Source organism: Jaculus jaculus, chromosome 3, assembly GCF_020740685.1.
Source record: "Jaculus jaculus isolate mJacJac1 chromosome 3, mJacJac1.mat.Y.cur, whole genome shotgun sequence".
NCBI classification, from domain to species: Eukaryota; Metazoa; Chordata; class Mammalia; order Rodentia; family Dipodidae; genus Jaculus; species Jaculus jaculus.
Window position 1 is genome coordinate 76,539,537 of NC_059104.1, and position 16,793 is coordinate 76,556,329.

Genomic DNA, 16,793 nt, shown 5'->3' on the forward strand with positions numbered 1-16,793 from the left:
AAAGACATCAGAAGAAGGCAAGGAAGGGGATTAGTTGGGAAGAACTATGGGTTGGTGGGAGTGTAATAAAAGAAGGTAATAGGGGGTGAATATAATCAAAATATGTACATGCATGAAATTGTCAAAAACAAAATGAACATATAAATGAATGCAACCAACCAATCAAACAAAATATGAACCAAATTGGAAAACTCACACTTCCAATGTCAAAACATTCTTTAAAAGGTATGGAAATGAAGACAATGTGTTATTGATATTAGAACAAATAGTTTAATTTCCAGTCCAGAAATACATTTTAAACATGTAGTTAACTGATTTTTGTCAAGGCTGCCAACACAACAGAGAAAGAATATTATTTTCAATAACTAGTGAAGTTGGATATTGTACCTGACACCTTCTACAAAGATGGAATCAAAGGAGAACATAGACAAAAGCACAAGATCTACAACTCTTTACAAAACACAGGAGTAAACTGTCATGACCTGGCAATGATTTCTTAGACATCTTAGCTGTGATACCAAAAGCATAGGCCACAAAATAAGAATAGATAAGTTAATCTTGATCAAAATTAGGAACTTTGGTGCTTAAAATGATACCAGCAAAAACAAAAAATATAATAAACAAGATGTGAGAAACCATTTGCTAATTATTTATTTGATAAAACAATTGTATATAGAATAAGTAATGAATTCTCACAAGTAACCAATAGTTATAAAATGGCACAATATTTCAATAGACATTTTTCTAAAGAAGTAATAAGAGGCACATGGAAAGATATTCAACATCATTGATTATGTAGGAGATACAAATGAAAACCATAATGGGATGCTATTTCATATTCACTAGGCTGTAAAAATGATGGATAATAACAATACTCAAGTGTGTAGAAAAATAAGAACCATCTTATATTGATTGTGTGAAGGTACAATGATGTAGATATTTAAAAAACAGTTTTAACAGTCCTTCAAAATATTAAACATAGACCCAGAAATTCTGATGCTCAGTATAAGTTCAAGAGAATTGAAAAGATGTCTACACAAAAGTCATACTCAAATGTTTATAATAGTATCATTAATATCACAACCTAGGGACAATATACATGTATATCACCTGCTGATGATGGATAAACAAAATGTGGTACATCTATACAATGAAATACTACTATGCAGTAAAAGTGAATTAGTGAATTAATAACCTATGTTTATGAATGAGGTAAGTAACCCTCAAAAATATGTTAAAGAAGCCACTCAGAAGAATAGACATTGTATGGATATTATTCACATGAAATGTCATAATCAGAATATCTGTAGAGAGAGAAAGTTGATTAATGGTTGCCTTGGACTGAGACCAATATTGTGGGAAAACTGGCTTGCCTGCTAATTGGTATAATGATAACATCCTCACTCTGTGAACATATCAAAAACTCTCAAGTTGTACATGTTAAGTGGGTACATTTATGTAATGTGAATATGTCTTAATAAACTTTTTCTCTTCTAGTGTGTGTATGTCTGTGTGTGTGTGTGCGTGTGTGTGTGTAACATGTGGGATGTGTGTGTATAGTGATGCACATATGTGTCCAGGTATTTATGCCCCAAATGAACACATGTGGAGTCCAGAGGAGGATTCTGAGTGTCCTTTATTGATCTTTTGCCTTCTATCCTTAAGATAGAGTCTCTTGCTGAGCCTTGAATTGCTGTTGTGTTTTGGTCAGTGTCGCTGATCAGGGACTGCTGGTGATCCTCCTGTCTCTGCCTCTCTGTGGTGGTTTGATTCAGGTGTCCCCCATAAACTTAGGTGTTCTGAATGAGGTTCCCAGCTGATGGAGATTTTGGAATTAATGCCTCCTGGAGGGAGTTTATTGTTGGGGGCTGGCTTATGGGCTTTATAGCCAGTTTCCCCATGCCAGTGTTTGGCACACCCTCCTGTTGCTGTAGTCCACCTTATGTTGGCCAGGGGGTGATGTCCACCCTCTGCTCATGCCATCGTTTTCCCCTGCCATCGTGGAGCTTCCCCTCGAGCCCGTAAGCCAAAATAAATCTCTTTTTCCCAGAAGCTGCTCTTGGTTGGGTGATTTCTAACAGCAATGCAAACCGGACTGCAACAGTAAAGTGGTACCAGGAGTGGGGTTGCAGCTAGACACCTGATTGTGTGGCTTTGGTCTTTTGGAGATGATTTTCAAGAGGAATGTGGCAGGATTTGAAACCTTGGCCTAAGAGATGCTTTGCAGTGCTGTAAGTACAGCTTGATGGTCTATCCTGGTCAGAGCTGAAAGACCTGAAGGCAGTAAGAAATATGGACTGTGAGGTTTGGCTTATGAGGATGAGAAAAAGCTTTGCGTGGACTGGCTAGTAGTTTGTGTGAGAAGCTTGCTCTTATGCCCGTGTCCTGAGAAGTTGTGCAGGGTTGCTTTGCGTAGAAATGAACTGGTGTGAGCCGAGGGATATGGCACAGAAAGAAAAATCTTTGGGTGAACTCTTGCCCGTTCAGCTGCAACTGATCTCTCAGTTACAACCTTTGAGACTGGGCTAGCTGACCTGCGCTGGGGCAACAAGAAGAATGTAGACTCTTTAGAAGGGGCCTGAGTGCTCAAGGAGTCCTGATCTTCAAAGTCTGCTTTAATCCCCCCTGGATTAACAAATTGGCACCTACCTGGTATTGTGGAGCATAAAATGCTGGAAAGAGGGTCATTGAGTTTGCAACACGGTCTTGTGTTTTGGAAATGGCCATGGGCAGTGTGAAGCGGGTTTGCTGGTTGCCTGCATAGAGACCCAATGGGGCCATGAGGATGAACCATGGCTTGCAGTGGAGACCCAGTGGAGATGCTGGGACCATGAGATGGCTGCCGAGGAGCTGCCGGCCCTGATGAAGTTTCCCAGGACTGTGAGTAGCCTAGCTGGAGGGGCGGAATTGGAATGCCAGAGACTTGCTGCTGGTTAGAATTATCGGACTTGAAGATTTGTCACTGGTTAGAGTTGCTGGACTCGAAACTACAGAGTTTGATGTTTGCCCTGGTTGTTTTAAATCTTGTATTGGTTGAATGTTTCTTTGCTATGCCCAATGCCGTCTTTTGCAGTGTGAATATTTATTCTGTGCCATTATGGGTTTTTTGAGGTTATATTTTGGTATTATGGCTCAGTTAAAAGATCTTGAACTATGGGGATATATGAACATCATTGGAATTGATAAAAACTATGGGGACTTTTAAAGTCAGACTAAATGCATTGTATTTTACATCATGTATGGATATCAGTTTATGGGGGCCAGGGGCAGAATGTGGTGGTTTGATTCAGGTGTCCCCCATAAACTTAGGTGTTCTGAATGAGGTTCCCAGCTGATGGAGATTTTGGAATTAATGCCTCCTGGAGGGAGTTTATTGTTGGGGGCTGGCTTATGGGCTTTATAGCCAGTTTCCCCATGCCAGTGTTTGGCACACCCTCCTGTTGCTGTAGTCCACCTTATGTTGGCCAGGGGGTGATGTCCACCCTCTGCTCATGCCATCGTTTTCCCCTGCCATCGTGGAGCTTCCCCTCGAGCCCGTAAGCCAAAATAAATCTCTTTTTCCCAGAAGCTGCTCTTGGTTGGGTGATTTCTAATAGCAATGCAAACCGGACTGCAACACTCTCTTAGCACTCGGATTACATGTGTGTGCAGCCATGTCTGGCTTTTTACATTGGTGCTTGGGGCCAAACTTGGTTCCTTATGATTGCACAAAAAGTATTTTTACTCATGGAGTCACCTCCCCAGCCCCTCACTAATCTTATTCACAAAGAAGGACTGAGAATGCACTTACCTAGCACACACAAAGACCTGAGTAAAACTGCAAGAGAATTATAATTAACATGAAGTTATCAAGTTTTCTGCAAGACTATAACAAAGAGAAATGGTTACGTACACACACACACACACAAACACACACACACACACACACACACACCACTGATTTTGCAAATGTTCTTTGATCACAGTGTTATTGGTATTAGCTCCAAACTGGATATCATCTATCTGCTCACCAACTAGGGAAAAGATTAACAAAACATGGCATATACACCTCTCCAGTCTCCAAAACTGGAGTTTTTGAGAGTAAGAAATAACTTTTTTTAAAGTTTGGAGATTTGGTCCCAGTCCTTGCCATAGCCAACCTAGATCCTTCTGGCCAAAATAGTAATAATACAAAATTGGGGTGATTTGTTGAAAGTGAGAGACATAAGGATTACATTGGAAAAATTGAATACAGGGACAAAGGCTTTGTATCATACTGAGAAGGAGGGTGCTTCTCACTCCAGGTTAGACAGAGGAGACAGAAAGGCTAATGATTAGGTCAGGACACTATCAAATTAGCAGCAATGACTGGGTTTCAAGCCTCATTTATCAGACCTTTAGAGTATGTCCACAGATGTGGAACTTCAATTGCTTCCAAGAGTCACTAAAGATGCAGTTGGGGTGGAAGGTCTAGATAGTTGTTCCATCAATATCTAAGCTTTTGTCAGATTTTTTGACTCTCATTTTGAAGTCTCATCACAATCTCTTTATTACCTTTTTCCTGCTGTGCTGTGACACTTCAGCAAGGGCATAGTAAAATAGAACTACCAGGAGAAACCTTTAAAAGAAACAATGCTTTCACATTGTACTTTATGCCTCTTATTGTTTTAACTTACTTGTTTTTTCTTTTGATCTTTTGAAGTAGGGTTTCACCCTAGCTCAAGCTGGCCTTGAACTGACCATGATCCTCCTACCTCAGCTTCTTGAGTGGTGGAATTAAAGACATGTGCCAGTATGCTGACTTTGATTTACTTTTTAATGATTTGTGTCATATGTGTATACAGAAAAGACAAAAAAGGAAAATATGTCTTGGAAATTGGTCCTCTGTCTTTGATGGCTTTGGGTGGACAAAAATCTCTTCCTACGATGTATGTAAAAGAAGACTAGGAAATAGCTGTGATGTTGTTCTGAGAGAAAGTAGAACATGTTAGATGCTTTAGTGAGATTTTTTTTTTTTTAATTTGTAGAATCTGTTTTACTTTAGCATTATTCAAGATCAGGTGACTAGCTGTCAGCACTCCTTGTGTTGCTCTGAGATTTTCTGTCTATGATTTGGGGAAATCCCTTTGTGGTTTACTCTGAGTTTTTATCAGCAATAGATTATCCCATTATTCTTGTTTTCAGAGCTGAACTAAAACAGAAATTTCTAGATCTCTCTTTTCCATCTGCATTCTGACTCTGGAGGTTATGGGTCATTGTCACATCATCACTGGTCAGCCAATCAGGAGGGCACCTCCCTTTGATGACCTTCCTCTCCCATAGAAGTTCTTAGACAGCTTCAATGGAAGGAAGGAGCCAAGAAGGAGGTCTGCTGGGATCTGAAGATGATCATTACAACATGGATTGTGTACATCTTTGCTCGAAAAGGTGTAGGGATGCCCTTCCCACCAAAGACAAGCTCGGTGAGTGGTGGTGGTAGCCCCACAGAGCAGTGTATTCCCTGTTTTCTCTCTTTTTGTGCTCCTGTTGTGCTTCAGAGACATCTTCCATTATACAGCTTTGTGGGGGAGTGGTGGAGTGGGATCTGGGTTTGTAAGGTTTCTGACGTCATCAACTTATTAATTTGTTCCAGGACATTGAAGTTGTGGAAAGTGAGGCTGTATCTGTAGTGCAGCACTGGTTAAATAAAGTGAGTAAGATCTTTCTATATAACTTAGTACCCAGAATTTTTGAATACTGGTCTCAGGACGGGGGTGTGCAGAGAGCCGGATTAGCAATCTTCGTACAATTGGGAAACTTGTTTCTCAGTATACTCCCATTAAATTTAATTCATCCTAATGTCCAAGAGGATTATGACATTCTTGTATGGTCAGAGATTTGTTGGCATTGCCACTAGCTGGCCTTGTTTATCAAGCATCCTGGAGGAGGCAATTCTGCTTAAGGTGGTCTCAGGAATACCTTGGGATAGGGTCAGGGTCTTGCCTGTTCCTGGACTTCACTGCAAGTCCAGAATGCACAAACTTGGAATTATGGTGTGTGTGTGTGTGTGTGTGTATGATGTGTGTTGTGATCAGGAAGAAAAAGGGAGAAGGAAGAGAAGAGAACTTGGAAGCACATAAGTAAAGACAATTCCTAAGGGAAATTACTTTTCAGACAGAAGAAGAGGCTTCCCGGTACATAAAGGAGAAGATGTCTACCAACTCCTCTCCTACCCATGGCCAGGACATATATGTGACCAGAGATGTGGTAACAAAGAACTTGAGACAATTGCCCTGGATGTGGGGGTGAGGGTTTGGGGAGAAGCCAAATGGACCATGGAGAGGGAGGTAGGGCAAGGACTCTGTACCCTCTGGCCCTGGGGATCCATGCTGACCAGTAACCATCTTGATTCTGCACGGATTTAACAGGTGAAGCACCCGCAGTCAAAGTGTGACATTCTAGCAAACCAGAACCAAGAGGTACTGGAGGAAAGAACGAGAATTCAGTTCATAAGATGGAGGTACGGCATCTGCGGAGGCGCAGGCCAGCAAGAAGGCTCAAGCCTCTCTTTGAAATCCCTACCCATACAGATCATGTCCCTTGGCCTCTATAGATGCCATCTTTTCTGGCAGAGAAATTTCTCAGCTTTGCTTTTGGGTCTTAAGAGAATATTTTTTCTATCTTGAAAGTTCAGCTCATTCTTACATTTAAAAATGACTTTAGGGCTTGAAGAACTGGGTTTGCTCTCCATTTCCTAAATGCTTCTGAACACATCTCAGATTTTTGTCATTTTCACACTTGAATTGTTCAGAAGTAGCTGCACTTTAAAGAGTTAAGAGAAAATAAGTTTTTATTAAAGTCAAAAGCTAAATCCTTCATTTGTAACTATGGTGTGTGGAGGTTTCTCAGAGTCCAGAGTAGGAGATCCTAGCTTTCTACCTCCATGGTATGGCCTGCCCCTATATTCTGTCCTTGCTCTGGAAGATGTTAAGACTTCAGATGGAGGGAGCTGGGTCTGAAGAAGCCTCATTCCTCAGGTAGAGTTGTCCTATTTTCTTTCTGCCTTTTGGGTTCTTGGGTCTTTAGACCACATTCCTTTCCAGTAGAGGGATGTGGGCTTATACTGGCCCATGTGCAACGGAAGGCATGTACGTGTCTCATATCCCCTCCCCTTCTGCCACCTTATTGTCTGCTTTGCTTTTTTCTCTCAAGAAGAATGTTTTTGTTTCAGGAATTTGGCATTCATATGGTTACTTTTTATAGTGGTATTGACTGTATGAAGATTGAAATGCACAGTAATTATGTCACAGGGAAAAATAACTAATGGTGACTACTTAAGGGCTACCTGGAAAAGATAGCTTTGCTGAGAAACCTCTTGTGACTCCTCATAGCTTTTAGTGTTGTTTGCGATCACATCCTTTGTCTGATGTGGATGTTCCGTGTAATTACAAATATTGAATAAAACACACCTCATCTTCCAGTATTGTTTACATCTTAGCTGTAAAGCTTATATAGTTTAAACTTTGAGCCAGGACACAGAGTCTGTCAATGGGTAAGGATAGGAAGTGGATCATAGAGGGGAAGACAAATGTAACACAAAGAAATAGAAGCCAGGACTTCATTATGCAGAATTACTAGATGCTCACAAATCATACTAAATATACCATAGTACTAATTCCAAGAGATGATAATGAAGCCAGAGAGGCTTTTGGAAGGGGATGATTCTATAAGACCTCTGCCCTGCTGACATTAGTAAAGGTTCATAGCTTCTCTTTCCCTGTCCCTCCTGGGAACTCTTTATTGCCTGCTCACAATGGCTGTGTGGCTCAGGGGTACTTGGTTAGTTATCAAAAGGAAGACAGGGGAGGGGTTGCCTTTTAGACTTATAGTGATGAGACAAGAGGTCTTATTTCTTTTTCTTTTGCATTTTTTTATTAGTTTTCTATTCAGAAAATACAGGCAGTTTGGTACCATTATTAGGTTCATCCGTAACCTACCCCCCATTGGCCCCTCCTTGTTGAGGTATATGGGTCGTGCATTGTGCAGTTAGCCCACAGTCAAGGATAAGATAAATGCCTCTGTATATCATGACTCAACACGTGGCTCTGACTTTTTTTGTGTGTGTTCTTCCTTTATCCTTTTATATAACAAGAATTTTATTTATTTATTATTTTTTTCATAATGTCTTTATTTTTTTTTAAATTTATTAGTTTTCTTCTCAGCAAATACAGGCAGTTTGGTACCATTGTTTAGGCTCATCCATGACCTACCCCCTCCCAATGGCCCATCCTTGTTGATGTAAATGGGTCGTGCATTGTGGAGTTAGCACACAGTTATTGGTACAATAAATGTCTCTGCATATCATGACCCAACATGTGACTCTGACATTCTTTCTACCCCCTCTTCTGCAAAATTTCCCTGAGCCATATTGGGTTCATTTTTGGTCTGCTTCAGTGCTGAGGTGTTGGGGGCCTCTGAGGCTCTGACTCTCTGATTTGGTAGGAGTTGATTTTTCTCTGTGTTGGTCTCCTTCCCCCTTGTGCTGGTATCTGGTTCATCAGGAAAACAGCACCCTTGCTTGTTTCGCCAATTTTCCTTAGTTTCAGCCGGGGCCCTTTTGAGGTATGATGGGGTGGCTCTCTCCTTAGGATTTGCATCTATCTGAAAAAGAGAAGCAGATTCTCCAATGGAGAGTAAGTTAGTTCCAAGACAAATGAGATAACCCTTATTTATTTTTTAATAGTTTAATATATGTAGGACCTCTTGTAGCCCATGATTGATGGTAGCTTGATATTGGAGAGAGGACTTATGTTTGGATATGATTCTGACTTGTTTCCCAGGTCCAGCTATGGGTCCAGTACCACTGAGGGGATCAGTTAGCTAAACCAAGAGCAGTTGGTTCCCCACCATGGCTGTGTGCCACTATTGCACTTGTGTGGACATCACAACCAGTTATTTGTTGCTAAGTAGGTTAGACCATGAGTTGCTTGGACAGATATTGGTCATTTCCCCCACTTGTCCATGTAGCACCTTCTGGCACTAGATACGCTGACTGTCTGGGGACTGACTCTCTTCTGGCTTCCAGCCATGCCATTCCATTTTACGTGTCAGCTGCATATGGTGTCTTCATCAATTGGGTCTTACCACTACCCTTTGGAGGGTCATCAAGTACTCTGACAGAAATCTGTCATTCTTTTAGGAAACCTTGTAGGTTTCTCTGATCAAAAGCTCATTGTGGATGATAGCTCTTTCACAGACAAGCATACAATAAGCAAAGCCAATAGATTACCCACAGAATGGGAGAAAATATTTGTGGGTTATTCAACTGGTAGAGGCCTAATCTCTAGAATCTACAAAGAACTCAAAAATCTAAACAGTAAGAAGTTAAACACCCCAGTCACAAAGTGGGGCAAAGAGCTGAACAGGCAGTTCACAGAGGAAGAAGCACAAATGGCAAACACACACTTAAGAAACTGTTCATCATCACTAATCATCAGACAAATGCAAATTAAAACAACTATGAGATTCCACCTTACCCCAACAAGGATAGCAAACATCAAAAATTCAAATGAAAATAAATGCTGGTGAGGATGTGGAGAAGTAGGAACACTCATCCACTCTTGGTGGGAATGTAGGATGGTACAACCACTTTGGAAAGCAATATGGAGACTCCTGAAAAAGCTGACTATAGAGATACCAACAGACCCAGTTATTCCCTTACTGGGCATCTACCCTAAAACCTTCAAACCACAGGCCAGAGAGATTTGCTCAACCATGTTTGTAGTGACTCAATTCATAATAGCTAAAAGCTGGAATCAATCCAGATGTCCATCACTAGAAGAATGGTTAACAAAGATGTGATATATCTACACAATGGAATTCTACACAGTAGTAAGAAAAAATGACACAAAGAAATTTGAGGAAAAATGGGTGAACCTGGAACAGATTATTCTCAGTGAACTTACCCAATCACAGAAAAAAAATCGCCACATAGTCTCACTCATCTACAGCACCTAACCTGAATCTACCCAAGATACCTTACATACCCAGCAAACATCTCATGGACTAGACTCTAGGATGGATGGGGAGGGAGGAGAGGGCATCGAAGGGGTGGGAAACACTAAATGGCAATGTTACCATAAAAATCTACTTCCTAAAAGGCCCTTACAGGAAACACCTGAACCTCAAGACACTGGAGAGGGTAGATCAAGTCTAACCTAAACCTTCTACATCTTCCCTCCCTCCCTCTCCTTCTCCCTCCTTCTCTACCTCTCTCTCTCTCCTCTCTAACTCTTGTATATTAGTTATATTTTTCCGCATTTTCTTAGTGGGCACTCACCTGTAACTCTCAGTACCAGCATGGGGCTATCATCCACAATGAGCTTTTGATAAGAGGTCTTATTTCTATAGCCACAACTCTAGTAGTCTAGTCAATTCAGAATTCTAGAAATTCAGAATCCCATGTCTCAATGGTGTTTTGCAGCCACACCCGTATCTTCCAAGTGCCAAGTGAAATGATGGATGACATCATGCAGGAGCGAATAGAGCAAGTGAGACGAAGGTAAGTGCTTAGGACAAGTTCCCTTGTGTGCCTAACTGGGGATGCGTGGGGTGATGTGCAGAGTTACCTGCTCATACAAGTCATACCCTTCCTATTGTTGGCTGTAACATCAAGAGCAGAGACAAGCAGCTTCTGGACTTCTGTCCTCTGTGTTCCATATTATGGCCTCATTAGCCTCCTATCGTGCCTGGCAGCACACCTAGGTGCTTCAGGCTGCAGGCCTCTTACTGGGCCTCTGCTCTAAGTGCATGGTGATGGCCCAGGCATGCTCTGTCCAATCAGCTCCTATCCCTGTACTGGGATCTTGTTATAGGATCTGGGTAGGCTCTGCCAGAAGACAGTCTTCCCTCCACCTTGCCTTTCTTCTCTGTTCTCCAGCATATCCCATCTCAGGTGTGACTCAGCTCATGACGCAAGCTTCAGGTCCTCCTTCTCAGATTGCTAAGGTAAAAGGGCTGCCAGGTAGGGGATTGGGCTAAGAAGTGATTGAAGGGAGAGCTGTTAGGGGAAGCCTAACAGGAAGCTTTACTCAGTTGGTGAGAAGTCTGCATTCTGGTAAGCAGGGACAGAGAAAAGTGGCGGCTTTGAACTCCTGTAGTGCCTCTCTTGGAGTTCTGGAGGGACCTATAGTCACATTAAAGACTGGCCTCTGTAACTATTGTAATTGTGACACCAGAGAACAGTGTTTCTACATGGGTCATGGACCAGGACTTCCTGTTCAGCAGGATATGGGAAGTCTGCTAGTTTGTGTTCTTGTGATTCCTGGAGGTGAATCTGCTCACCTACTGACCCAGTAGAAGATCACAGTCAGAAGTAGGTCAGTGTGCATGCAGACTGGGTAGATTTTGAACCTGCCACCATTTGTGACCTTGGGTCCTGCAGCCTCTGCATATGTTCTTCATAAGCTAGTGTGATCACTGGCTGTGATAGAGCTCCAAGAAGTGCATGACTCGAGGCAGAGCCATCTCAGTTCAGTGCTGGTAAGACACTATGATGGCTCTGCTGGTGGAGAAAGGCATGACTAACACAGCTGGCATCTGCATGCTTAAAAGCTTGGGAGAGCGTTGACAGCAGTTATTGAGCACTTCTGCACAAGATGTGCTCTGTCAAAGGGTTTCATTTGATCCATCCAACCATTATACTGGAGAACAGATAGTAGCTCTAATCCAGTGCACCATGGGCTGGCTATCTTATACCTCTGTATCTCAGTTTCCCTATATGCAGTGGGAATGTCTACTTTAGACAGCAGTCTTGGGGGAATATCTAACATATGGTAAATGTGTACTAATTTCTGGTTAATATTCCTAGAGATGAGTAACAGGAGATGCTGCAAGGGTCAGTTGCTTGCAGGGGAAGTGGCTTGGAAGAAGTAGATTAAGTTCCAGTTGGTTGACCCACCACCACCCTTTTCTCATGGGATTATCTGCTGTCTATCTGTGAAAATAGAGAACAGTAGGCTTAAAAGGAGGCAAACACATCTTCATGAAGGGTCTCCATATTTCTGCTTCCCAGGTTAAAGACCTTGGGGGTCAAAGAGCAGCGCATGTCCAGAGAGTGTCCATCTGATATTTGACCTGAAGAGTGACTGTATCTGAGCAGAGAGACTCCAGAGGTTGAGCCCTTGGATGCCACAGTGACTACTGGAATCTTCTTGCTGTACTGCCAATAAAGAAACAAAGAAACATGCTATTTAACAACTAGCTCTAATGTTGGTGTGGATGCTTGAAACCCATCTATCCATACAGTGCTAGGCGTCTCACAGGCCTAACCCTGGGGACACAGGGCTAACAGCTTTGCAGGGGGGACAACAAATCATTCCAATGCTGCATGTTGAGGGCCAGGCTGGTGTGATCTGGGCCAGTGAGGATTTCCTGAGGGCTTGATAGGGGTGCTCATACACTTATTTCCACCGTTTGCAACTCTAGCACCTTGCTTCATAGTGATCTGGACTTCTGACCTGTATCCTTTTCCTTCCCCCTGAAAAAAAGTTCCTTAAATATTTCTAGCAAAGCAGGATTCCTAGGGAAGATTTTCCTCAATTTTGGATTGTCTGAGGAAGTCTTAATTTTTCACTTTGTAGGGGAGATTTTGAGGAGACTGAATTTTGCTGGCATTTCCCTTCTTTCAGTGTTTGAATATTTCACTTCACTCTCATCTGTGTGCACGATTCTTGAGAAGTAGATATAATTCTTTGCTCCTCTATTAATAAATTGTTTTTCTTTCTTTGTCTTTTTCCCTCATAACTTCTTTCAAGACTTTTATTGGAGTATATTCACTGAACAAAGTACTGGGTTTTATAAGACCATTTTCATACAGCTACACAATACATTGAGCAATTCTCTCATACATTCCCTCTCATCCTTTCCCCCATCCTGTTATTAGTCTCTTTTATTCTCCTAGACAGTTTTGCTTGTACTTTATGTCAAATATACACATATGTTTTTAATCTACTTAAAATCTAGGATTCTGAAAGGAGAGAAAGCATTCAATATTTGTCTTTCAAAGACTGACATAATTTACATAATATAATAACCTCAAGTTGTACCTATTTTCCTAAAAATGAAAATTCTACTCTTTGAGGTTGGATAAGAGTTTACTGTGTATATAAACACATGTACTACACTCTCTTCATTGCTCTGCTGACACACACTTAGGTTGGTTCTTTCATATTTGACTTTCTGCCGTTTGATTAAGATGTGACTAGGCATGGGACTTCCTTCCTGGATCTGCTGTTGGGTGTAGGTCATAAATTTTTGGAGAATCCTATTATTATTTCAAATACTTTGTCATAGTTACTTTTTCATTGCTGGCACTAAACACTCAACCAAAAGCCACTGATAGTAAGAAAGTTTCATTTTTATTTTGGCTTACAGTCGTTAGAGGAAGCTTCATGATGGCAGGGGAGATCATGGCATAAGCAGAGGCTGGATATCACCTCTGCCACAGAAGGTGGAAAACAGCAGCAGGAGGAAGAGCCAACTAACACTGGTAAGCTAGGGGCTAAGCAACCTCAAGGTCTGCCCCCAGTGACACACTTTCTCTAGCAAGGCTCCACCTTCCAAATTGTCATTAGCTGGGGTCAAGCTTTTAGAATGCATGAGTTTATGGGGGGGCACATCTGATTCAAACCACTACATTAATATTTCTTTCCTTGCATTTCCATTATGCATATGCTATGGAAACATTCTGTAATGCCCACAGTCCTTGGAAAAACCTGTTTCCCATCTCCTATTTTGTTCTTCACTCCTCCCTCCACTTTTCTCTGGTCTTTGTTATTTCTGTTTCTTGGTGTATGAAAGTAAACCCAGAGCCCCGTGCACATGGAATGTGTACTTTGTCACTGAGTTATACCCTCAGCCTTGTTCAGTCTGATGAGCCTCTCAATGACATTCCTCACTTCTGTATAGTGTGTTTTTCCCTGACATTTACTTTAGCATTTTTCTTAGTGTTTACATCTATCTATTTATATTACTCATCTGCCTACATTTCCATTAGAGCCTTGATGTTTTTTACACAGTTATTCTAAATTTCTGGTCTGATTTTTCCATCTTATCTGCCCCATTTGAGTCTGGTGTTCCTCCAGACTGTGCTTTTTTTTTTTTTTTGCCTTCCAGCATGTCTTGAAAGTTTTAAATGATGGACATGATGTATCATGTATAAGAGGCCTTGTTAGAGACAAGTGTGGTGGTGCAGGCATGATGGATAATCACACAACTTGAGTACACCATGTTGTGGCTTTGTCTGAGGAAGCCTTAATTTTTCACTTTGGAGGACTTGTGTGGACTGCCTGATCTCCAGCTGCTGGCACTGTTTCATCCAGTGGTAATAGGAGGGGTGGAGAAACTCAGCTGGAAGAACAGATACTGTGGTCCCTTTCTGTCTTGCTGCCTCCTGTTTGTCATGAGGTGAGTGAGCATCTTTATTTACCATGAGCTCCTTGCCACATGTTCAGCTTCAGGGCCCATCAATAATGGAGCCAAGTAGCCATGGACTGAAACCTCTGACAGGTGAGTAAATTTTCCCTCATTGTAAATTGTTGCTCATAGTCATTACAGCAAGGAAATACACAGAAGCAGAGGAGACAGGCTGTGGTAATCTGAAGAACACCCCAGGGCAACAAGTTTTTGTGGAGAACATTGTGGATTTGAGGCAGGACCAGGGACTTGATGGTGTATGTCCCATAAATGCAGTGTGGCTGGGCTATTGTGCAACTGAGGTAGAGAGGCCAGCCTGGTAGATCAATTAAGTTTGGGGCCTAGGTTTGTATCTACTCAGGATAAACCAGCGGTGGACACAAGTTGAGATGTAAACTTGAACAGCGTCCAAAGTAGAGAATAAATGGGAACACCTTTCACACACCTTGATGAAACCTACTACTTACCTTTGAGGGTCCGTGAGGCCATTTTTCATTGCACCACCAGATGGCGCCAATTCCAAACAAACCACGTTTCCTGACGGTGACCTGGTCTTTTGAGCTGCCACCTGCCAAGGAAGGTCTTGGTATAGATCTTAACATTATTTGGAAAGCCTAAAGAGATGACATTTATTTTAATATCTTAGTTTACTTATGAAAACAGTTCACATCTCAACACATAAAATGACTTAGGGGCAATTCTTTCAAGAAAAATGTTCAGAGCATTTATACTTAGTGTTGCAGTCAGGTTCACATTGCTGGCCAAAAACACCTGACCAAGAGCAGCTTGTGGGAAAAGGTTTATTTTGGCTTACAGACTCGAGGGGAAGCTCCATGATGGCAGAGGGAAATGATGGCATGAGCATAGGGTGGGCTTCATCTCCTAGGCAACATCACATGGACAATAGCAACAGGAGAGTGTGCCAAATACAGGCAAAAGGAAGCTGGCTATAACACCCATAAGCCAGCCCCCAACAGTACACTGCCTCCAGGAGATGTTAATTCCCAAATCGCCATCAGCTTGAAACATAACCTTCAGAATAACTAAGTTTATGGGATCACCTGACTCAAACCACAACAATCTGCCCCTGGCCCCTATAAACTGATAACCATACATGATGTAAAATGCAATGTATACATCAAACTCTAAAAGTCCCCATAGTTTTTATTAAATCCCAATGATATACAAACTTTCCCATAGTCCCAGATCTTTTAACTGTGCCATAATACCAAAACACCCATAATGGCACAGAATAAACATTTACACTGCAAAAGATGGCATTGGGCATAGCAAAGAAATATTCAACCACTACAAGATTGAAAAAAAATCCGGGCAAACATCAAATTCTGTAGCTCCACATCTAATAATTAACCACTGTCAAGTCTCCAAGTCTGATAATTCTAACTAGCTACAAGGCTCTGGAGTTCCAATTCTACCCCTCTAGCTAGGCTACTCACAGTCCCAGAAAACTTCACCAAGTGCCAGAAGCTCTCCTTCGCAGCTATCCCATAGTCCTGTCATCTCCATTGGATCTCTGCTGCAACCTATGGTTCATCCTCATGGCTCCACAGGGTCTCCACGCAGGTAATACAACAAGCTTGCTTCACATTGCCCATGGCTACTTCCAAAATGCAAAACCGTGTTGCAAATGCAATGACCCTCTCTTTCCTGTATTTGTTATACTCCATAATACCAAGTGGGCTGCCAGTTTTTTAATCCAGGTGGGAATAAAGTAGACTTTGAAGAACAGGACTCTCTTTGAGCATTCAGAGCCCTTCCAAAGAGTCTGTGTTCTTCTTTATGTCCCAACGCAGGTCAGCTGACCTAATCTGAATGGTTATAATCTCTATAATTGCAGCTGGATGGGCAGCAGTATCATCCCAAATATTTAATTTTTTCTGTTTCATATTCTTCCATTCATACCAGTGCTTTTCTATGTAATGCAACTCTGCACAAGTTCTCAGGACACAGGCATAACAGCAAGATTTTCACACAAACTGCCTCTAGCCCAGTCCAGGCAAAGCCCTTTCTCCCCCTCATAAGCTAAGCCTCATAGACCATAGTTCTTACCACCTTCAGGCCTTTCAACTCTGACCAAAATAGCCCATCAAGCTGTACTTACAGCACTTCAAGGTGTCTCTTAGGACAAGGTTTCAAATCCTTCCACATTCCTCCTGCAAGGCAATTTCAAAAGGCCTAAGCCACAGAATTAGGTTTCTGGCAGTAATGACCCCACTTTGGGTACCAAGTTTACTATAATAGTCAGGTTTACATCGTTGGCAGAAAACACCTGACCAAGAACAGCTTGTGGGAAAAAAAAATGTTTATTTTGGCTTACAGACCCAAGGGAAAGCTCCATG

General features: G+C 41.8%; 1 protein-coding gene across 1 annotated transcript; it reads left to right on the forward strand.

Annotated features, from left to right (window-relative positions):
• Positions 1–5,306: 5,306 nt before the first annotated feature.
• Spata19 (spermatogenesis associated 19) lies at positions 5,307–12,158 on the forward strand. Its single transcript, XM_004665498.2, has 7 exons — positions 5,307–5,441; positions 5,612–5,668; positions 6,133–6,225; positions 6,387–6,478; positions 10,442–10,519; positions 10,898–10,965; positions 12,032–12,158. Exons 1-6 carry the CDS (start codon positions 5,364–5,366, stop codon positions 10,962–10,964), a joined length of 465 nt encoding a protein of 154 aa, XP_004665555.1. The 5' UTR covers positions 5,307–5,363; the 3' UTR covers position 10,965; positions 12,032–12,158.
• The last annotated feature ends 4,635 nt before the right edge of the window (positions 12,159–16,793 follow it).

Excerpts from the sequence above, each read along its gene's own strand:
- Spata19 (XM_004665498.2), top strand. The coding sequence starts at position 5,364 with ATGATCATTACAACATGGATTGTGTACATCTTTGCTCGAAAAGGTGTA. Across the intron at positions 5,669-6,132 it reads TGCAGCACTGGTTAAATAAA|ACAGAAGAAGAGGCTTCCCG; the intron begins GTGAGTAAGATC and ends ATTACTTTTCAG. Across the intron at positions 10,520-10,897 it reads ATAGAGCAAGTGAGACGAAG|CATATCCCATCTCAGGTGTG; the intron begins GTAAGTGCTTAG and ends TCTGTTCTCCAG.